Source organism: Epinephelus lanceolatus, chromosome 5, assembly GCF_041903045.1.
Source record: "Epinephelus lanceolatus isolate andai-2023 chromosome 5, ASM4190304v1, whole genome shotgun sequence".
Classification (NCBI taxonomy): Eukaryota; Metazoa; Chordata; class Actinopteri; order Perciformes; family Serranidae; genus Epinephelus; species Epinephelus lanceolatus.
Genome location: NC_135738.1, coordinates 29,114,546 through 29,138,510, shown reverse-complemented (window position 1 = coordinate 29,138,510; position 23,965 = coordinate 29,114,546). Strand labels below are relative to the sequence as shown.

The following is a 23,965-nucleotide window of genomic DNA, read 5'->3' as shown; positions in this document are numbered from 1 at the left end:
ATTGTTTCAACTTTCTAGTACTTTATAGCATTCTGTGTAAAAGTGAATTTGAGATATAAGAGGCTCTGCAGCCAGTTCAAAGACTGTGTGGGAATTTTTCGTTTGGTCTCATCTGGTGGACACAGGTCAAAAGTCATAGTCCAAGTGTCCCACATGTGTATTATTATTCTACCAAGTTTACAGGTTGAACAAATACCATACCTGCCACGCGTAAGATAAGAGAGTTTGGCAAACATCCTTTAACACACAAATAACTTCCTCTCACACGTGGACCCACTTGATCTGGTTAATCGCGGTCTGTTCCTGCTCCAATTTAAATGATTCAATCAGTGGTTTTCATTTCTTCCTCTCAAAAGGACTCGACACAATTAATATCACATTAGCACATTAGCATTTACATACTGGGCGTGGGGCCCCGGAGGGGATTGAGTCGGTGTTTACTGTGGTACAGTGAAGGCCTCATCTCACCCACCCCATCGCCACGGCCACTGTCCTCCTCCTTCCTGTAAAGCTGCCCTCCAACCACCCACATCCCATTGGCACCTGCTACATTGGAATTCAGGTCAGCAGGGGGAGTCACGAAATTGCTCTGGGAGTGATTGGAAAAGGGACGAGGGGCTGAACAGGGAGCAGGGGGGAGGTGGGGTCTTGTTTTTTTTTTTTTTTTTCCACTTGGCACCAGTGACCATGCCGTTGAGAACAATCGGCCCATTGTGCTGCAACAAAAGAATCATAATTAAAGCGCATTAAGAGATTCGTTCAAAACAAATAAGACTTCATCTGACTGTCACAAGATGCAGTCTGACAGATTCACATTGGTCATCACGTGGAGCTACTTTTGGTTTTTGCCATTGCTCCCTCAACCTTAATATCTTAATATAAGTCAATAAAGCAGAAAGCTAGTTCACTTTTCCTTAAAATTTAAGGGATATTTAATATTTTATAAATGTTTCTTTTTAACTTGTTTTGAGTTGTTTGAAAAAAATAATTGTCTCCTGTAGGAGTTAGCTGCCTCACCCTTCATATAGCCTTCCTTTCTAGAGTAAAGCTTTCATGACAGTTTCATAATGAGGATAATGGGAGGATCAGCGAATGGGAAATAAAGAGGAAGAGGATTTGATGATGCTTAGAGTTTCCATATGGTGACAAAGATGTTGCGAGATATCATTTTCACATTTGATCCCCCTGCCATTAGCTGAAGTCGGACAGAAAAAAAAAAACAATGTAAAAAAAAGTTAATCTGAGTAAAAACTGGTGTCATTGCCCACTTCACCCACTACCCCTCCCCACCTCACCCACCTTCCTCTTCCTTTGCCCCTTTTTACTATTCCACAAATCCTCAATTAAGTGCGTAATGGGCCTCTGAGGCAGGTTTGTGTGCCTCTTTGTTCAACTCTGGGGGATCGGCCGGCATTAATGTTCCTCTTGAGTATGTAAATAGCCCGAGCTGTGGGAGCGCAGACCAGAGCTGCCACTTGTCCGCTTAATCGCGGAGAGCTCCATCACTTTCCGACATTTTGGGGAGCCAAAGCGGGACATGCATGAGAACTCCAGCACCAAATACAATGCCCACACTCTGAGGAGTAACCTCAGCACCCATGTCCGCCTCCCACTTCTTCCGGAATAAACCCCCTTTTGCTCTCTCTCCCTCGGGACCCTTTACCCCTCACCCCCCTCTACCCCCAAAAACGTCCCCTCACCCCTCCTACTCTGCGGATCCCTGACCAATCCCTCCCTCTGCATGGGTGCTGCTCCCCCACCACTCAGCCTATCCCATCCCGACGAGCCCAACTGATAGACCCGACAGTCTAGTTTTGTTTACCTCACCCACTTGTCCAGCGGAACACACAACAATCCCCTTCATTGCATGTTTGTCAGCCCCCTTTTCAGAACTAAAAGAGGAGAGAGAGAGGGGGGGGGGGGGGGTTACAAAAACAAAAACGAAGGAAACAATTAAGTTGCCCCTCCTCCCCATGAACCCTGTGCTAGCGGTTTCCCAGCTCTAGATTCTGTGAACTAACTTTGAGGCCTGTAAAGTGGCCCATTATTCTAGTAGGGGTGGCGTGTTCCAAGAGCGGCTTGCCTCAATGGCTGATGAACACAGTGAGGGTTTTGTTTGAAGGTTTTGGCTCACCACATTATGCAGTGGTTAATTAGGAGTTGCATCTATCTATCTATCTATCTATCTATCTATCTATCTATCTATCTATCTATCTATCTATCTATCCATCCATCCATCCATCCATCCATCTGTATGTACAACCTTGTGAGGCAGCTGGATTTGTGATTTGCTATATAGCCCTCCCCGAATAGCTCCCATGGTGGAAACGTTATTGCCAGATCTCTATCGGTGGACACATTTATAACATAGCATGGTATATACCATCATATTGCCCAACCCTACCTACCTACATCTGAAAAAGAGATAAGATCATAAATATTGTCCAAGTCTAATGTCAGGTTGAATTATTTCTGATCTATACTGTCTCTATACACACTGTGCAGAATCCCTTTTGTATCCAGATGGATCCTGACATCACTGGGAATCCTGGCTCCTCTTATAATAGTAGAGGATTACAGCGAACCAGGATTTCGGGGAATTTGTGTTGTATGCCTTAAATCTCGACTGAAGTGGGGGTTTACCATCCTCTGAGCGTGCTAAGATGAGTGTGCGCTGGGGGATTTGGCTGCGACTGGGATCAAACGGTGGAAATGTGTTGAAAATGCTTTCGCCCAGAGGTTCTGATCATGATTGACTGTGACTATAGGCGGGCTGTCATAATTAGGCAGTGGAAAAAGCCTAAGCGGGTGCGTTCGCTCTCAATGGCATTCCAGTGCTGCGTGTGACTGAAGAAATGTTTACATAGTTTGACAAAGTATGCAGCGAATAGTGACGTGGAAAGAAAAACAATGAGCTGAGGAGCAGCAGGAGTCCCTCTGGGGCTTTTCACGTGTAACAGCAGTCGGTAATAGGCAACGGTTAGCTCTTTATTTTCACAGCATTTGAAGGGTATGAGAAAAAGAGCTCCTGGCTCATGTGTATACATGATGTGGTCCTGAAAGAACAGTGTCAGGGAGGTGGTACTGAAAGGAAAGCAGGCTTGCAGTGTGTAGCTTACAGCACAGGCTCAAGTTTTGCTTTTCTAAGAGGGTAAAAAAAAGTGACTGATCACAAACCAAACACATATTTTAATCTCTCTTTGTAGATTCATTGTATAATATCTGTATAAATCCTGTTTGCTGCACTAAAACAGATAAGCTCACACCAGGTTTTTGCCTAGAAAAAAAGGACCCTGGTTCCAGATATGGGCTTCTGCTGAAAATGTGTTGTCTGTCAGACATGCATATCACATGAGGGCACTCTTTTAGTTCCTGCAGTATGTTGTGACAGCATTGATATGTCACATATATGCACACGTGAAAGAGAAGGACGAGGGAAAACCGAGAGGAAAGGAAGACGGTGACAGACAGAGTGTGATGAGAAAGAGAAATGCATACTGTAGAATGAGAGAGTAAGAGACTGTCAGCTCTGTCACACTTCCCCGCTTTCCTGATATGCTTCCCCATTGTATTCTGGTCATCCTTGATGTGATGTGTTTTTCTTCAGTGCAGATACACGTACAAGGAGTGTGTTACAATCAGAAAAAAACACAACACATACAGGGACCCTATAGAAATGTGCGTACGATAGCATCACCGTATAGACCATGTCTAAATATGTTTCAGGATAATTGCATGCCATCCAGCCAGCAGATACCATATGGTACATTTCCTAAAAGCACAAGAATAATTCACACCAAGAGATACAGTATGAAATAAGTTGTCATGTATGTCTAGGAATTTCTGTTGCTTGAATAAAGAGCAGCTGGTGCAATATATGGCTGCAAGAGCTACAGTATACAGTTACTATATATTTTGTCTATAATGAACTGCACTGGGTACAGAACATTTTTAGCAAGACATCTAAGAAGGAAGTATGAGCCTGAAAACTTAAAAAGTGACTTTCCTTATTGACTTTATCATTTTTAGTAATCCTACAGAGCCTCCACTTTGTCTTGTTTTAGACATGAACTAACCACATTTATATAATACGACTACTTTGAAGCAGCAAATGCGTTTCTAGGGAAACATAATGCCGAGGAAATGATGTTTTTTTGATCAACATAATGAGGAAATGTTGCTAATTAACGTCTCTCAAAAATGTTATGTATCAGTAAAATCTTCACTGACAACCTACTTCAGTTGTTCTCTGCCAAAATAGGTAATCTGCAATACACCATCCACTCAAAATCACGATCTTTCCCCAACCTTAACCGAAGTGTATTTGTTGCCTACACCTAACAGGAGTCTGGACAAGAACCTGAAGTTCTGGTTTCAAGGTTCTGCGCATTTTATATGTCCGCCACCCACCCTAACCACCTCTTTCAGAATCCTATGCAGTACATGACGTAGTGTTTCATTATTTGAAATGAAAATTGTCTCTGAACAAAATCCAGGCAGCTGCAACACCATAATTAACACAGCAGTTAAAGTCGTAATTTCTTGGAGATTGGTACCCTATAACCACTGACAAATTTAAATTGAATAGCAGCCTTTATGACTTGGTGAGTCATGTGCGAGAAATGTATATGTATGAGTGTGTTTGTGTGGTCATTTGGCTTAGCTGGCTGATGTAATGAGCTATGTGTGTGTGCAGGAATGTCCTTTCTGTCATCACTGCAGGGTGGTGTGAGGAGAGCGGGGCATGGCCGCTGCTGCAGGCTGTGCTCAGTCCCTACAGACTCCAGTGTTTAATTAGTGAGAGAACATCCATCCTCCTTAGCTCTCTTATTGGCAAATCCTGAGTGAGACTGTAACCCTCTCACCCCGCCTCGAGAACCACGGGACTGGACCAGCTAAGATTTATGACCACAGACAACAGTGTGTACGTGTGCATGTGTGTGTGTGTCTTGCATTTTGTACTCACACAAATGTGAGCGAGAAGAGGGTATCATCTACGTACATTTAAATTTGAGAGTGTGGCAGGTGAGCTTAGTGATGTATGAAACGTGGTTTGTGCACTAATCCCATTTCACAGGGCCAGCTGCCCAACACAGATGTCAGCTCTTCACGTATCCACAGATAACCTGATAACACAGACGCCCTTAATATACTGTATTTGTAGCAACATGCTCCATCTCACCTCTCCGCTTCTCCGCTTCACAATTAATTGCTTTAATCTGGCCTTTTTCTAACCCTTTCTCTCCACCGTCTCTTATTTTCTCATCTGTTTACCATTCCATTCCTTTGTCTCCATCCTTACCTTCATCAGCCACACCTTCCTTTTTCCACCCTCCCCCTTTTTTCCCTTCCCCTTCCCCCATACATTGTTACACATCTATCTTTATATGGCGTTCCTACCGTTTCACCCCTCCCACCTCTCCCTCTGCCTCTGTCATCCCCCTCTCAGCAATGTAGCGGGTATACCATAGCCATGGTTGTAGTAGGGGGTGGGGTGGTCCTGCCTTACTGGCAGTTTTAATGAGCTCCTGTGGGGATCGGACCGCAGCCATCAAAAGCTGCGTGCTGCTATATAGCCAGCTCTGTTAAACAGATGCGCCTTTGCTAATGATAGTAGCATCGCTTCATATGCAGCAGGCAGCTATAGGAGAAAAGAAATGAGTGTTGTCTACAGTAGGTGTGTAGCCCCTCATCGAACAGAGGAGGTCGCGGCGACGTGCAGCGGGAAAATCTCACATGACTATGGATGATCTTCTTTTCTCTGCTGACCTTTCATCTGTGCGGCTTTGGGCAAAAGATGGGGGCTGGGAGAGGGGAGTAACAAAATCCTTTTGGTTGCAGCTTTTAATGGCACGACTGAAAACATAGCATGAAAGTTAAGACTCTTAAAAAATGAAGGAGGAAAGACTGTCAGTTAAACAGAAAAAAAAGAGGAGACCTAAATGTGGAGGCGGAGAGGAAAAGACATGTGGGGCCGAGTGCTGGTGTATGATTGAGAGCCCAACTGTAGCTCCGTCTGTGAAGTGGGTTGTGGTTGCATTGGATGCCATCAAACTAAATCTATCTGCAGATATTATCCAGATGAATGGGAATCACCCGATTCAGCCCTATGACAACCAATCCCCAGCATAATGGGCTGTTAGCACATAATTGCAGTGGAGCTGGTCACATCTAAGAGACCTATGCAGACTACAACACTAGCCTCAGGATTCCCAGAGGCTCTCTCTAATGACTGCCTCATTATGGACACAAAGAGTTGTGCCAAACAAAGGGAAACCTTAGAGGATGCTGAGAGACAGGCACGTACAGTATGGTACAACCATGCCTTGCCAGGATTTGGATGCACCCTGATTGTAAAATAGAAAGCTATAAATGGAAAATGTGATGAAAGCATAAAAATAAAAACAGGAGTTACAGCTGTTGCTGACAATGTGAGACATATTTGACGAATTGCCGCAAGTGATGGACAGTAACCAAAAAGGAGATTTGTTCTCTTCAGTAGAACTGTCACAGAAAAACACAGAGACACAGACATTTGCCAAATAAGGAGGATTCCTTCTGTCTGCAGTTTGTAGAATCGTGTGACCTGCCACTAATTGCTGGTGTTATGTATGACTTGAGAGGACTCTTGGTAGCTTAAGTACTGGAATGCTGCATGTTAACCTCATGATCATCTCTAGGATCAGTTATATTAAAAGCAGCTCCTACAGCACCACAGCTCAGATCAACCTGAGCAGAGGCCTGATGCTGTGCTCACACTATGAGCGACAACGCAACAGCCTGGCTGGCTACATTACAGCTGAGTCACAGGTGAAGTGTTGCTCAAGCGCACGTTAACAAAGTTACGTCGTTAGGGACTTGTGTGTGTCTGCTACTTGCCACGAAGCATCTCGACTGTCATCTAAAGTTTGTATTTGGTCAAAAATATAGCCCCATTTAAACATCACACTACATTCACCCCCCATTGCATACCTGTGTTTTTGCCGCAATGGGCCTAAGGCTAGCATAGCATTAGCTAACTAAGCTAAATAACACAGTACCACAGCTACAAACAAAAACATATAATGGGTTGACACCAAATCATTGGAGCGCTGAAAAAAGTTGAGCCCAGCTTCACTTTTGTGAAGATTTGTAGTGTGTCACATGTGTCAGCAGCGACAAACATTGGGCGTCAGTTTGTAGCTTCATGTCACCGGCTTCTGTTGAAAATGACTTGTAGCCTGTTGTTGTGTCGCTCGTAGTGTGAACACAAAGCCTGGTCTCACTCCAAAGTCATCGAAATCCGGCTCTTGGGCAGTGACTTGCGGCGTCAGAAACCAAACAATAAAGGCGTCCTATAATGTAGCCATGATTTGCAACCGGTTGCCGTTATAGTTTAACAGTGCTGGGCGGCATCAGGGGGAAACGTGGAAGGACAAGGGCGAAAGTTAAGGCGGCGAAAGTCTGACTGGGTCGGGTGGGAGGGGTGGTGGATGGGTCCACCAAACACCGATTTTCACCTGAGAGAGCGGTGTTCATGTCCAGTAAGATTCTAAAGCCAAACCCTATTATTTTTTCCTAAACCCAACCATGTGTGCTTGTTGTTGAAGGAAAAAAAAAGGTCAATTTGCGGTGTTGTACTGACTAAGTGTGTTCATTTTGAAAGTGACTGTACGTAAATGGTAAATTTCCTGGGAAAAGGAAGTGTATTTTGAAAGAAGACAATACATGTAACAGGCAGAACTTGACACGGTGTTCCTGAATGTCAACAACCAACGCACCCAGGGTACCTTGCACGTCACATGTGGACGTGGAAAGTCTATGACCAACGTCAGTATGTGACAAAGTCGGAGTGAGAATGTTTCGGAACACAGCATAAGGCTGTGTCACTGACCATGGAATGCCTGCTCTTCTTTTTGTTAACCCTTCAAGACCAGACCACCCAAACTCATTTAAGGTGGCCTTCAATGATCACCAAAAGAACAATGTATTAATAATAACAATATTGATTAATAATCAATCATCTTCACTCTTCTGGGCATATTTAATCAATTCCAAATGGTATCTTGTAAGCACTTAAGGTTCCAATACCCCAAATTTCATTGAGTAGTTTATAGAAATTAAAGCAAAAAACATTTGTTTTATTGTAATTATTGGTTGCTAAGAGGCCTGATTCTGAAGACAGAATCTACAACAGAATTCCCATAGAGTAACCAAAATCCAACCATATATTACAAAGAACATGCTTTTATAGTTATTAATATTTCCTTTGTTCTGCTCCATTGATGCAACAAATCTGATCTACACTATTGCAAGTCAAATTTACTAAAGTGTGACCAAAAAGCAGAAGTAAAGCGCGTATAGAAACTGGACTGTAAATGAGTGTATTGTTTGGTATTACAGATTCACATCCTTTAGAATCTGTTATTTGCCCTCCATTCATTGATTCGCTCTTTCATTCAGTCCAAAAAACAGTGAGCGACAGTGTGGAGTTGACTCGGGTGAATATCTGCAAAAATCTGCTTCATTCAATGTGCAGTTCCTTTGGCTCCGTGCCCGCCTTTGATCATACTGCGTTCTCACTCCAGGGTCCACTTGGAAGCAGTTCAAGTTAGCTTTCAAGTGGACCGCCTGGTGACTCTGCGCACCTACATTTGCTTGGGGTCATTCGCTTAAATCAACCAAATCAAGACAATTAAGGGTCTTGTTCACCTGCAGTGATACTGCCTGTGATAGCTGATGTAGGGACACACTAAGGTTTGACCATGTGTGTTGTCTGCTTTGGACGAGTAGATTCAGAATGTGCGCACACGGACACCCACATACACAGATCAAGGATTATTTTGCAGATCAGACTCAGATAATATGAGAACATATTTTTTTATTCTTAAAACATTTTTTGCACATATACAGGAATAACAGAAAAGACTGGTGTTGATTGTGGTTTGGTACTCAGGGTTGAATCTATGCAAAGTTTTGAGGCAACTTCCCGATGGGAACTTTTTTTGTCATGATCCTTTCAATCAAAGGAGATGTGTCTTCCCAAGCAGGACTGTTAGAGGACCTTGTGTGTTTTGTTTCGCTGCTGAAGAAGAGTAGGTTACGCCGCTGATGGAATAAACAAGATTTGCATGACAGTCCACACATCTCCATCACTATCTATCACTGAATGCATTCATGCCGACAGCCATCTCGGGATACATAACTGAGAGGTGTAGAGTGACAAAGCTTCCCTTTCTTCCGATGCTGGAATTTATCTCCCACTTCCTATGCACAGCACAACCTGAAGTGTTTGCTGAGAGCTTCATTTTGGAGGCAGGGGGGTGCTTTTTCACAGCTCCTAGGCAGCCAGTATGTGTGAGCCCATTTCTTCCCACTGCATGGCAAGTGGCTGTGAGGCCCAGGGGGGCCAGATATATCCGGAGCCTGGCCCGGCTCCAGTTGTCTTTACCTCACAGTATATTGTGATGCTCCAGTCATGAGAACGGGCATCGGGCCCCTCGGGAGACCAGTGGGAAACTTGTATTCTCATTTACATCTTCTCCTGGGCTATTGCATGGATCCCAACAAGCTGAATTAGATGAGTATGATCACGCAACCAGTAGCTAACGCAAACTTGTTAATGATTGCACATGTTGTGGATGGTAGAGTGGCATTGTTTGGCAAAGCTGGTGTCATTAATTATGCAGCGCTGACACCACAGACGCTCTATTTAGATGTGTCCTGTGAAGTTTTGTAAAGTACTTGAATGCATAATAAATGCATTACTTCTTTATTTATGACATGACGTTTGCTTTGGTGAGGTTAAGATGTAACGTGTCTGTCCATCTACTAATCTTTCAAGCTGTATCCCATCTTTATGTGGTGTGTGTGCAGGCTGTGTGTTTGTATGCCGGGTGTGTGTGTGTGTGTGTGGCTGTGAGCTTCCTCTTTCCCCTTCATCCCCTTCTCTCTAAGCCACAGAGTGTTGCTAGGACAACCCCTCGTGGTCCTTGCTGCATCGCAGCGGTCCTCAATGCCAGCACTCAGGGAACCTCCTCGCACTGGGAAGGCAGCATAAAATCGGGATAATCGCCGTCGATTATGGGACACAATGGGCTGCCGCTTCTGAAAGATTCATTCATCCTGGAAAAAGAGACTGTGGAGGGGGAAAGAAAAAGGGGCGCCTTGGTCCCTCCGCTGCTCTCCCACGGTGGGCACAGGCATGACATCAGTGGCCTGAAAGAACTGGCATTCTGGACATGCCCACTGCCCTCACCCCCCTCCCTCGCTATACCCTTACACCCCCTCCCATTCGTGCCCCCTCCCTTCTTTTCTCGCCCCTGCCAGTTTGGATGCAGCGCTTGGCCGGGCGAGTTGGGGCCACTGCCACTGTTTGCGTGTGAAACAAAGCCCCTCAGAAGGAAGAGAGAGGAAGCAGAGAGCTTCACATGGTACCAGCCAAGAGCAGGGATGGCTGCCTCAGCCTTCCCCTCACAGGCCCCTCTTTTGGCTGGGAGGTGCTGGTGTGACCCCAGTACCCCCTTCTCCCTGAGTGTCCCTCTTACTCCCCCGTGTAACCCCTTCTCCTCTGTCCTACGCTCTCACTCTCATCCCCTGAAAAATGCTCCCTCTTTCCTGAGAGGGCCCTTTCAACGTGTATGACATGTCAAGGGATTTAGGATGAGTGATTTCTCATGACACAACCTTTGCCGACAGGGATGGGATTCCTCTGGCTTTTGTTGTGCGGTTGGTCATTTGTTTGAAGAGGAAATAGCTTTCCAACACATTTCCCTAATTAGAATAATGTGATACTGCTCAATACGATGTGAAGTCCCATGCTGCTGAGAGACTGGAGGGAAATCAGCGTGACACCATCCTCACATGAATCACGTTGGTCATTTGTGCTTTGGATTTCAACACTTTGGACTTTTGTTGAATAGTGGGGATGTGTAAATCTATATGTTGGAGTGTGTGACTTGAATGTGTGGATCCTATTTTGCCAGAATCTTTTGTAGCTATCCTCCCTGAAAGACATTGTATTAAACATCTATCATATCTTTGAATGTAATGATTTGGGCCTTTTTGCATGTGACGTAACCACGTAGATCAAAGCATACCTCATAATATAGCTCTTGCTCTACTGTGGCTCAAGTGTGACATAATACGTTGTAGTGTAGCTGCAGAAAGCAATAAACATTAACCTCTCATCTGCTGTCCATCAGGATGACCTCAAAGCTCCCGAACGGCAACATTATGACATTAAATCTGTCATCTGTCATTCCTTTGTCGTTTATTCCCCTCTCAGCAAAGGGGCTACTGACAAAGCACTACTGTCCGCATTGTGCCATTAGCAGGCATCATCTCCAGCAGCCTGGCCTTTCCCTCACTATCCCATGTAGTCTGGGAACGTGCTCTCTGGGGGGGGGGGGGGGGGGGGGGGGGATTACAGTGTCCAGGGAATGGAGGGTCCCTGAGGGATTTGACTCTTAAGCTCAGATATTGGTGGTGGTGTGGTCAGGGGGTGGAGGCTGAGGGGGGGGGGGGTTGCAGACTTCAGGATGGGGCATTTCAGGTTGCTGAGGCTGTGACTGGGTCTGTCGTCTGGGCTGTGTTGACTCGCTCCTCTCTGGATGCTTTGGAAGAGCTGGTGGAGAGCTGAGAGCGGCTAGCTGTCAGCAGAGCGCTGGTGTTTTATCTGCGGATCTTACCTGCTGACACCCAGCAACAGTTTTTGGATGGAGCAGTCGTGATCCAGCTGACGAATTCTTGTGCTGATTCACTCATAGATACCAAAGGCTGGAGGTTTGATCCTGGTCAATGTATATAGCATTTACCTCAACTCCAACAGAAATGAAGTAAGTACTGGCATCACACTTGCAGTATAATCTACTTTTACTTTGTCTCTACTTATTAATTTAATGCAAACAGTGTTATTTTTATGCAAAAGTTAAAAGTAAACATGACATGCTGATGCATTTTAGTAAGTAAATGAGTATATTAAGTGTAGTATATCAGCAAAATATGCAAGGAAGCCTCTCTTTTTTTTTAACTTAAAGACAATAACATTTTGGATCACTTGTCTTTTAAACTGTACAACACCTGGGATGACACCAGGTGTTGTTTTATTAAGGCCATCATTAATTTTTCATGGCTTTACGGTCCTGTAATGCAATTAATCTGACTAAGCCCTCGGCCAAGATTAACCGGTTTATAAGATGATCCCATTAGAGGCTGAGGAGAAGAAACTGTGTGGCTATGTGTGTGTGTGTGCATGTGTGTGTCAGTATGTGAATATCATGACTTCTGAATTACGAGGCTCTATTGGACTTTTTTTTTTTGTCAAATCTATTTATAGCCACAGAAGCTTATTTTACAAGTAGCTCTTAACATCTTTTTGACATTTAAGTTCAGCTTCTTAAAAGTAAATGGATCCTGAAATCTTGTAAGCTTAATATCTTGGATTTATTCTTTGTGGCAGAGAGGATTCATTTGAAGCTCATTGCATATGAATCAGCATACAGTAAGGGGAATTCTTCCATGCAGTTAAATGGCTCTATAACATAAAAACACATTATTATTTCCAGTTGATGTGGGATGACAGTCCTCCGCTGTAGCTGATTACTCCTAGCTGTACATTTTTCGTTTTCATCTATCATCGGGTCGCGCGAACCCTCTCTCTCATCTGTCTCTGACTTGGTGAGAGAAGCGCTAATGAGAGAATCATGACAGAATAATATCCGACCTCGGTGACGTCCAGCGTCTGCTTCCTCTCTCTGTTAGAGCTAAAAATAATGAAAGGGAGAGAAAAGGGGAGAGAAATTCAATTAACAGCACTCATCACTCTTATGGAATGGGATTACCAATTTTTCAGGGTTTTATTCCTGGGGTTTTACTAATTCATTTGACTATCAGCGGAAATATGAAATAACGGCGGCCCACTGTTCGCCTGCTGTTTGCATGTATTTTCTGTGTTTCACACTTCACTTTGAAATTAATAAGAGGAAACGGGATTGGTCCATCTGTGTGCCTGGAAGCTGACCAGGTGGTCTTCCTATAGCCAACCTCACAAAGCAGCAATACACAAAGCTGGGGGAGGTGTGTGTAAATGTGTGAGTCTCTGTGTGTGTGTGTGTCCATTTGGAATTATTAGTGACTACTCACACAACAACAATAACATCACAAAGAGCCTTTGGTTGCGAGGAAGTTCTCCAAACTCTGCCTATTGATTCGAGCTCCCTGTCTTGCCTTTGATCAAGTTTCAGCTTTGAAAAAATAACAACTTGACAGCCAACATGATTAATATCTATGAAGTGTTCTGACTTCATAGTGGACTATGGGGGGAGGGGACGAGGACAAAAAAACATTCAGTTCACCAGAAGCTTCCATTTGTGAGTTTCAGGCCATGAACCCCAGGGGTGAGGTGAAAGGTCAGAGTCACATTATTTCTTCTTTGCTTTTCTTTGTATATCCATCACAGCAGACGTTTCTATGGACTTATTGGGGATGAATAGGAACACAGAGACATTTCTATCTCCTCATAGACCAAAAAGATGTCAAACGGAGGAACACAATTTGATAGATTATTCCTGTGAATTGTTGAAGAGTGGATGAATCGAAAGCTCTGACAGAGTTATTGAACACCTGCCTCACTGGCATGTGACAGACACAGCTGGCTCTCCTCTCGCCAACAGACACGTTTGCACCTCGATGGGGCGGCAGGAAACGGCTCTGCGCTGCCTGTAATGGGAAATCACTTTTCATTCAGCTAATTAGGCTGCGTGACTGAGCCCTCTCTTCCTACTATTGTGTTTGAGGTTTTGTGTGCTGCTAAATTTACTGTCACACAATCATAAGAATGTATATGAGGGTGAATAAGTGCAAAATGTTTTCTTCTCCACGCTGTAAATTATGGACGTTTTGTACTGTCAAGTTGGCATCTGTTTCACTTTTTTCATCGCTGTCACTGTGAACCACTGCATACAGCAATTAATTAATGTATTTTGAATAATGACTCCATAATTTATCTGGGTTTATATTGAAAATTCAATCTGCTTCACTCTTTCTTCTGTCTATGTTAATGCCATGCAGACATATATCAGAATATTAGATCCATCTAATTTCTTTATGCATGATAAAACTGTCTTGAAAGTTATTACAGTCAGCCAAATTATGCAATGTAGACATGCCAGTAAATTCTTGCAAAACCCTACACAATTATTAATTTATCAAAATAAGTGCGCCACACAAATCTTTTAAAAAAACTGACGCTTTGAGATGCTGCGCTGCTGAAGTATCGTCCTCAAAGGATTGTAATTTTACAAGCAGCAGCTTGTAGTCAGCTTCCATCTGTTGGATGCTATAGTAACCATGGACAGTGTTGAAGTGACAGCTTGGCAACACACTTAAATGCTTAACATTTTTTTTTAAATCATCCACTGTTTTCTTTTTAACTATATCCGGGATATTTTCGCAGAGACGCTGTGCATCTCCAGATGATCTGATTTCTGTATCATGGTGCTGCATTTCATTGTAAAGTCAACATAATGCCTCTCACAGTGACCACACAGTCTCACCTGTTTCTTCTCTCTGTCGCAGTGCCAACAGTATGCCTAAACAAGTTGAGGTGAGGATGCACGAGAGTCACCTGGAGCCCATCGAGGCCAGGCCTCAGTCCAAATGCGCCCAAGTCTGCTCCAAAATGTTCAAGAACCTTCTGCTCACACTCACCGTCCTCGGTAAGTCTGCTCATCATTGGTGTATTTTTAGTCCTTTTTTCCCCCCCTAAAGCACCTCTGAAAAAGAAAGGCGTGCGAAAGTCCACCACTGAGCTCTGTGATCTGTTAACTCAGACCTCGATTATGCAGCTTGCTGGAAATATGAGAAGGAGATGCCATCTGTGCCTGTTCAGTGTAACAGACAGTAAGATGACTGGGTGTCCTGACCTTCCCCAGCTCCGTGCCACCTGTTGCTATCAAACGCTCTCTGCAGCACTGAACATCCAAACAGCCTCTGGTGGTGCATGAAAAATATTGTGATTATGGCTGTGGCTCACAGCGCCACGGGGGGAGATTTAATGAAAAGAGGGAAAGGGCACAAAAGTATTCATGCAATTTCTGTTTATAGGCCACATTTGTGTTTAACCAGGACAAATCATGTATACTTTGTTGTGTCTGACAGCTATGTGATCAATCCCAGTCTTATATATCATTTCATAAGCACAGGCTGTGAACCTGTTAAAACTGTATAAATGCATATATGTGCGCATATTTTACATAGCCATGTGTGTGCCCGTCTATCTGTAGCTTGCTTGCACGGATGTGTGTTTGTGTGAGCATGTGTAATGTGTACATCTCACCCCACTTGGCAGGCCTCTCGCGTAGCAAGTGAGCCAGCATGATCATTGATCATCTGTCACTTGGCAGATAAGAGCCTGAATGGGAACTTGCAAATGGGCCAAAGAGAAGGCACAGGAAATCAAGTGCCATCCAAAACCATTGGGTGTGCAGGATCCACAGGATGCTGCTAGACTGGTGGATAGATTGAAGCACAGAGGACAGCTTACAATTTGAAAAAAAAAAAAAAAAAAGCTGGAGGGCTTTTTATTCCAGCGTGTGTTATTAAACAGCATCTCGGCCTGTGTGATCTTTGGCAGTGGTGTGGTAGCAGAGGAAGTGCAGGGCTCAGGGGGGCATGCTGGAGTTTTGTGTGGCCTGAGATCTACCAGGCCTGGTAGACTGGGCTGCATGGGGGGTTAGAGCACACAGAGGTCATCTTTACTTTTGTGTGGGAGGAAAATAACTATTAGGAAGAGGCATATGTCAAGGGTGAGTTGTGGCTTTGTTAGGGAGAGGCTCATCTTTCAGGCTAGAGGCCAGAGGATAGGTAAGGCAAGGCAAAGAAGCCGAAATATCCCAGAGAGCATTAGGGTCAACTGCCTTATTTTTCCTCTTTTTACTGAATCCTCGTATTAGTCTCTGTAACTTGCCCTGCCACAAAGTGAAAAATCCTCGAAAACATTTTGGGTTTGCAGAGATTACAGATACTTCACCAGGGACTCTGACATGCTGCCTCCTCCCTGCTGCTTCAAAGAGATCTGATCTTAATCCTCCGTGAGCTTTACTCTCTCTCAGCAGGTTTCTGTTTTATCTGTTCAACTCACTGTCCTCTTTAAGCATGTAACTGACAGCCTGTTGAAAAGCTCCGTACATCTGAATTGATGTGGCAGGGGTCAGTTCATTTATTATTTCACAGATCATGTCGAAGCTTTTCATTCAAATGCAGTATCTGATTTTCTTCTCTCTGACTTCTCAATATCTGACTTCAGCTCTGATTGTGTTCTAGCTTGATGTTAAGTAGTCTAGCAGTTTCACTCACTCACACACACCTCCTTGCACTTCAGGTGTGATCTTGGGAGCTGTAGCAGGGATGTTGCTTCGTGTTGCCTCCCCGATCCACCCAGATATTGTCATGGTGATTGCTTTTCCCGGAGACATCCTGATGAGGATGCTGAAGATGTTGATCCTGCCTCTTATCATCTCCAGTTTAATCACAGGTATGGTGTGACTGATCACATATGGCAAATACCTTATATTGTCACAAGAATATTGAATATGTTAGACGTTGTACTGGTGCATTTGCATTTTATCTTTACGTACTGAAAATAGACTCAAGGAAAAAGCCGTAGTATTGCTGTAATCCTGGTTCTGAAATCATAATTGACAATATTTCATGTAATGCATCATGCCTTGCATCATGCACATGATCAAACATCATTATGCAAGCCCCTAAGGGTCTTTGCATCCAGCCTTCATGGCCTGCGGTATTGAGTCAACATTTCCATTCAATAAGTCCAAGTAATTACCAGGTAAACACAATCTTGCTTGTTTTGGCTGCAGGTCTGGCTGGCTTGGATGCCAAATCTAGTGGTCGCCTGGGCACCAGAGCTATGGTCTACTACATGTCCACCACTGTTATTGCTGCTGTCCTGGGAGTCATCCTTGTATTAGTCATCCACCCTGGCAACCCCAAACTGAAGGAGAATCTGGGCGAGGGCGAGAAAAACGATGACGTGTCCAGCTTGGATGCCTTCTTTGATCTGATCAGGAACCTGTTCCCAGAGAACCTGGTGCAGGCTTGTTTCCAACAGGTAATGACAGATGTTATTTTTTTCTGTATTTAACCTTGATTTAAAAAGGCAAGTCATTAAGAACAGATTCCTATTTACAGTGATGACAAGAGGATACAAATGCACAGTAAAGTTTGACTGACAGTACAGGTGCTGGTTGCTTAGAAAGTGTGTCTGATAGCTGAAAGTCACTGTTAGTCTTGGATGGGCATCACTTAATTTCGAATACCATTTGCATTCCAGTATTGATGAGAAGAGAAATTTGCAAGCTTGTAACTCTGGAAATAGGTAGGCTTGTACAGAAAGAGTGTCCTTGGACTCTTAATATTGCTGAAGGTTTATTAACAGAGGAAATTAATCTGCAAAAGCAGATTTGCAAACATGGTTATTGACAGTTGAGTGGCCTTGTGTCATGGGAACATCATGTCTGACTCCAGTATTGAACATCAAACTCATCACTTGTATCTTTTCCTCCTTTACCTCAGATCCAGACTGTCACAAAGAAGGTAGAGGTGGTTATTGAGGAGGAGGTCAATGCCACCGCCGTGGAGGGCCTGGTGGCTAACATTACCAAGGAGCCTCAGTTCATCATCAAAAAGTCCCTGCAGTTTAAAAGTGGCATGAATGTGCTGGGTATGTAACCAACTGAAAACACTCACGGTATATGTACAGTTAACATGAAACAAGACCGAGGGCCCAGACACACCAAACAGACATCAAAGAACTAGTTGCTGTTGCATTGTGTCAGGTCGCAGCCAAAAAGTTTAATTTAAACACACCAACAAGACTACAGCCAATGGCCATGTGCATTCTTCTCCTGCATGAGAGGAAATAATGCTCCATACCAGCAGGCAGCGGTTGTATGTATTCTTCATTAAGAAGGGAAACTGGAAGACCAAAAGGATGGATTCAAGATGCTAGTTAGCTAGTTAGCACATTAACAACACAACCTGGTGTTAAAAAAACAAAGCATATTCCTTGTGAGCTAGCAAACAATTACAGATCATAATAATAATCATAATAATCTTGCTTAATATTACAAGTTTGTTTAGATCTCACACCCTCTTGACTTAAGCCATTTGTTTTCTTTCCTCACTGCCGTTTCTTTTCTCGTGCACTGAGCAGAACAGCCAATCAGAGTAATTTCACTCCACTGGGTCTGACGCTGAATTAACATGCTCGATCAGTTGAAAAACAGCTAGCAAGGGCCACCCAGTGCTAATAGCGCAGGACACACCGCAGAAAACTAGGGTGACAGATGCTCACCGACAGCCAAACACTGACTGCCGACCATGGGCTTGGTGTGTGAGGGCCCTAGGAGCCTACAGGCATGCTAGTGGCTCTTTGAAGTACTTAGGGGCCATACACATGCTGCATCTTTAACTGCCTGGAAAATGCGAGGTCGGGCGCAGGGCGCTACTTTTGTGCCTTTTTGGAGCCAGCTTTTAAGAGCGCGGTGGCAGGTTGCATCTCAGGTGCTAAGCAACATTAACAAGCACCGTATCATAGCCTATTTACCTGAAATCCTGAGTGTAGAGCTGATCGTCTTCCAGGCACTGTTCATAAGTGCGTGGGCATATTGTCTGTGGGACAGATGAAAAGCTCTAACAGCCCTGCACTAACTTGATCAACTTTACCACAGACTGATATTAATGGTAGAAGTTCCTTGTCATATGACATGCCATGCAGTTAGTAAGTTAGAACATGGTTTATCTCAGAGCGCAGCTGTCGTGCCCTAAAAAAAGAGGCTTGGGAATGTGTGCGCGCTCCAACGGCATCGCTCTGGCGTTTGAGCGTGCCTGCTGCACGTCTACATTGCAAACAATGAATTTGAGGGCGCAACAAATGCATCCTGTGTACGGCCCCTTACAGTACTTTGTGGTGCTATGCTGAATGCTCATATCAGCATGCTAACGTGCTCATAGTGACAACATGCTGATGTTTAGCAGGTATAATGGTTTGCATGTATATCTGTCGTTAGCATTTAGCATAATGTTACTTGCAAAGCAGCATTAAACACAAATGCACAGATGCTGATGGGAATGTCATTAGCTTAGCAGGCATTTGTTCATAAGCCAAAGTATACAACACACTGAAATTTTTAACTTTATGATTGTGCTAGATGAAAGTTTCCCACGAGAGGCACGTCTGTATCAAATGTCATGGCAATGCATCCAATTTTTATTGAGATATTTCACTCAAAACAACAAATGTGAACCTCATGGTGGCGCTACAGGAAAAGTCAAGGTATCACCAAAGTCATTAGGATTTATTCTCGGGGCACCATGAATATCTCTACCAAAATTCATGGCAATTCATCTACCACTTGTTGAGATATTTAAGTTTGTATCACTGTGGTGGACCAACCCACTGACATCGCCATCTACAGGGCCACAATGCTAGCATGGCTAAAAAAAAAGGAAAATTTACAGTATTTCATTCACAGTATTTTACAGAAGCAAACATCTGGAGGGACCTAATCTTTTTAGCTGTCTCAACGTCTCATCTCCTAATAGTAACCCCCGCATGTGGTAGTCATCTCACCCGTCGACACTGGTATTCAAAATTTGATACATTTATGATTTTCTGTCACAGGTCTGATTGGTTTCTTTATTGCATTTGGCATCTGCATGGGCAAGATGGGAGAGAAGGCCAAACTCATGATTGAATTCTTCAACATCCTCAATGAGATTGTGATGAAACTTGTCATCTTGATCATGTGGTTAGTATCATTAAAGAATCTCATTGAAAGTCATTTAAGTACTTTGAGTCGGAAATAACTGTTAATGGCAAGTTATTTCTCAGGTCATTACGGCATTTTAAAACGATTATAGCGATGTCAAACAGAATTTGTGACCGGACAAATTTTTTATTTTCTTTATTTGAGGAAATGACTAAAACTTTCTTTTCATCAGGTACTCTCCCTTTGGTATTGCCTGTCTTATCTGTGGTAAGATCATCTCCATCAAGGACCTGGAGGTGGTGGGGAGGCAGCTGGGCATGTACATGGTGACTGTAATTATTGGCCTCATCATCCACGGAGCCATCTTCCTGCCAAGCATCTACTTTGTTATTGTGAGGAAGAACCCCTTCACCTTCTTCCTGGGCATCTTCCAGGCCTGGATCACCGCCCTGGGGACAGCCTCCAGGTCAGCATCAAAATGAACAGATAGTTGTGTCTTGACATTTATACAGTTGATACAAAGTGTAACATACCTTCTTCTGCCTTTCTCTCCAGTGCTGGTACACTGCCTGTCACCTTCCGTTGTCTGGAGGAGAACTTGGGTATTGACAAAAGAGTCACTCGTTTTGTGCTCCCGGTCGGTGCCACCATCAACATGGATGGAACTGCTCTGTATGAGGCGGTTGCAGCCATCTTCATTGCCCAGATGAACGGCATCTACCTTGACCCTGGTCAGATTGTCACTGTCAGGTCAGGAGACATGATACTTCAAACGTATCATATTTTATAGTGTCTTTGCATTGATTTGATTGATTTGTGCTGTTTGCAGCTATTTCAAGTGATCATATTACACGAAAAAGGACCACTTTAAATCCAAAAAGAGTAGGATCTAAAGGGGAGAAGTAAAAAACAATAACTTCCTGAGAAACAGCAGCAGATGTGGATCAAAAACCTCTGTCATTAGTCTGGAGAAGCGTTGTCAGCTACTGTCAAATGTTAACGTTAAACTGTTACGTTAGACATGCCTCAAATTTATGTAATTACAATGTGCTGTAACAACTTCCTTGCTTTTTGGAAGGCGTAGAACTTGTAGGCTAGGTAGAAAATAGTAGCTAAAGTTAGCTAATGTTAGCTTGACAGCGGTGCATCCATGAACATAGATGAAATACAAAAGACAGTTATTCTCTAGTACAGTTAGCCAAAAACAAGATGGCAGTCGTGGACCCAACAGCACACAAAACAGTTATAGTCCATTAGACACTTGCACGCTTTTATCAGCTCACCATGTAACATTAGTAACATTCAGTGCGTTTACATGGACAGTTTAATTCCCTTTTCATTCAGAATGAAAGTTCATTTCTATTAAAAGTGGTCTTGTAAACACCTAATTCAGAATGAAAATGGCCAATGCGATTGAAAATTCAATCCGATGTAAGGGGCTGGAATATTCCGTTTCTAATTCCAAAAAAAATTCTCGCACTTGTATACACTCATTCTTCTTTAAGTTCATTCCAGTCTTTCTGCGCATGCTCGTTTCCTTGCCCTTCTGGCGCGATGACGTATAGCGCGCATAGCAACGGGCTGAGATAGAGCAGTCGGACTTGTTGCACTCACCGGTTTCCATTTGCCAAAGCACGGTCATCTATCTCCCCTCTTCGACCTTCTACCTCCCTTCTCCTCCTCAACAGACGAAGCATTAGCAGAACAAGGTTGTTGTCGTACTGCTGCTTCAAGAATATACGCAAAACAAGCCCAATAAAGGCACTAAGAACGCCGTTGTCAAGCATCTTGTTATCCGGAACGAGGACTACAGTGTTTTCTTCCAGTAAACGTAAACACGTAACATCCACCCCGCCCCCTGTCCAATCAGAAACCTTCCCTGCCCCAAACCTTGCGCAGACCCGAATACAGGCGATTAAACTGATCTCCCATGTAAACCGTCATTCGGAATGAATATTTCCCATGTAAACTACCTGGAAAGACTTTAATTCCGAATGATTTCATTCAGATTTATTTCATTATGAATGAGAAGCCATCATGTAACCGCACCCATTAGGAGATCTGGAGGATGATGTAATTTTTAAGATGATCTTGTCCACACCAGGCCGCGGAAGCGCATTGCATTCACTGAATAAATAAAATAATTGATGTCTTATCTCGTAATTATGAGATCTTTTGTTGTAATTACAAGATAAGATCTCATAATTACGACATCAGGATCTCGTAATTACCTTTTGCTGATAGCGTAATAATGTTAACGTTAGCTGATTTGTAAAGTAAGTCCACAGAGAAACACTAGGACGGTCAATGTTTTTCAGAATATATATCAGCAAAAGGCCTTATTGTAGTACGACATCAGGATTTCGTAATTACGAGATCTTATCTTGTAATTACGAGATAAGATCTCGGGCTAATCAGTCAAGTTGTGGGAAAAATCCCTTTTCGTTGTTTTGTGTGGATCACATCCAACAAGGGTTTCAATTTTCGGATGATACCCACGGCCCGCACGTTCATTCAGCCCTTTAATGTAGTCACAATAATGTATTTCCAATTCATGCAGTATATGGATTCATCACTCCTGCCCTCCATGGGGGCATTGTAATAGTCACATTATTGCAAACATACTATTAGCTGATGTTTTTTGCACTGTTAAGAATAAGACTGAGATATCAGTGTTGTGAAATGATCAATATTTCAGTAATCCATGTAAGTATGAAAATAAGCTTCTTAAACACATATAAGTCAGACTGTGGTTTAAGAAAAGATATTCTTAGTCATACCAGTAAGAATTGTAATTCCCACTATTTGAAGAGAATTTAAATTGAACCCTGAGGATGCACTTCAGCAAACACGGTTAGCTCCTAATAAATGAGGACAAACACAGCCACAGTGTCAAGGCGTTTAACAGTGAACAAAAAAACCCCTCTGTGGCACAAAGCAGCGACTTCAGAGAAGAAATTTACAGTGGAACAAATAAACCACCAGGAGGAAGCAGCAACGTGTGCCAGTGCCGTGTCTCGCGCTAAGCAGGAAGACAAACACCAACCAAGCATCTGTAACTATCTTTTCCAAATGCTTCTCTGCTAATAGAGTGAGTCAAAGATGGACGACCTTCAGCTTGACATTTATATGGCGTAGCAATCCAAGCAACCCTCAAATTAAACATCCCATCTCTCACATTTAAACCTCTTTTCATGTGCGATGGAGGACCCACTCTGGCGCTCTTCAGCTGCTGCTCTTTATACAAGTATCATAGAGAATTAATGTCTTCATCAGTCGCTGTGGAGTGAAGTGATTTCATGTCCATTGGGTGTCTGAGGAGTTGTGGCAGGGTGTAGGGGTCGGAGTGTAGAGGATATTGTTGGGTGTAGTGGGTTTGGAGAATGTGATTGAGTCTTGCTTTGCTGTGTTTTTTATCCAGTTTGACAGCCACCCTGGCCAGTGTTGGAGCAGCCAGTATTCCCAGTGCTGGCCTGGTGACTATGCTTTTGATCCTGACCGCTGTGGGCCTGCCAACCCAAGACATCAGTCTGCTGGTTGCTGTTGACTGGCTGCTGTAAGTTTGACACAAGACACACACACACATTAGATTTCGTTTTTCATGCTTGTAGTATACACCTCATTTGATAAACGGAACCATCTTTCTCTCCTGGTTTCTCTCTCCGCAGGGATCGATTCAGGACCTCAGTGAACGTGGTGGGTGACTCCTATGGTGCGGGCATCGTGTACCACATGTCCAAGGCTGAGCTCGAGGAGCTGGACGCACACATGGCCAAATCCGACGACATTGAAATGATGACGAAGACCCAGTCTTATTACGACGACATGAAGAACCACCACGAAAACAATTCCAACCAGTGCGTCTTAACCTCTACCGCTGCCACAACCGCTACTGCCACTGCTAACAATTCTGTCGTAGTAGATGAATGCAAGGTACAATTAATGCTTACGGACATAGAGACTAGTATGTAACCCACTCTGCTGTTGCATGCTCACCCTGCACGTTTGCTTGACTCTGTTTGTTGTATTCATTGCACCTCTGTACATAATGATGTCAATATATCCACTGATATTTTGAGACAGAAGCGAAGCACGAGAACAACAGACGCATGTGCACGTATGTATTTCATTCTTCTGGAGTAGCAGCTTTTGTGTTGAATGATTGATGATTCAAGTTGAGTGCGTGGGGGATTATC

The 23,965-nt window shown here is 43.6% G+C and overlaps 1 protein-coding gene across 6 annotated transcripts in view; it reads left to right on the top strand.

Moving 5' to 3' along the window:
• LOC117262067 (excitatory amino acid transporter 2) overlaps positions 1 to 23,965 on the top strand; it is a 33,075-nt gene that overhangs the window by 5,870 nt on the left and 3,240 nt on the right. For 2 of the 6 annotated variants that reach the window (XM_078168016.1, XM_078168017.1), the window contains exons 2-10: positions 14,557 to 14,696; positions 16,361 to 16,513; positions 16,857 to 17,107; positions 17,572 to 17,719; positions 19,682 to 19,808; positions 20,002 to 20,235; positions 20,325 to 20,519; positions 23,191 to 23,325; positions 23,438 to 23,626. In XM_078168016.1, coding sequence (XP_078024142.1) covers positions 14,567 to 14,696; positions 16,361 to 16,513; positions 16,857 to 17,107; positions 17,572 to 17,719; positions 19,682 to 19,808; positions 20,002 to 20,235; positions 20,325 to 20,519; positions 23,191 to 23,325; positions 23,438 to 23,626 — 1,562 coding nt within the window. In that variant the 5' untranslated portion in view covers positions 14,557 to 14,566. Of the gene's footprint in view, positions 1 to 11,377; positions 11,817 to 14,556; positions 14,697 to 16,360; positions 16,514 to 16,856; positions 17,108 to 17,571; positions 17,720 to 19,681; positions 19,809 to 20,001; positions 20,236 to 20,324; positions 20,520 to 23,190; positions 23,326 to 23,437; positions 23,703 to 23,965 lie in introns of those variants that run through there. The other 4 variants (XM_033634710.2, XM_033634711.2, XM_033634712.2 and 1 more) reach the window with 3 other exon arrangements.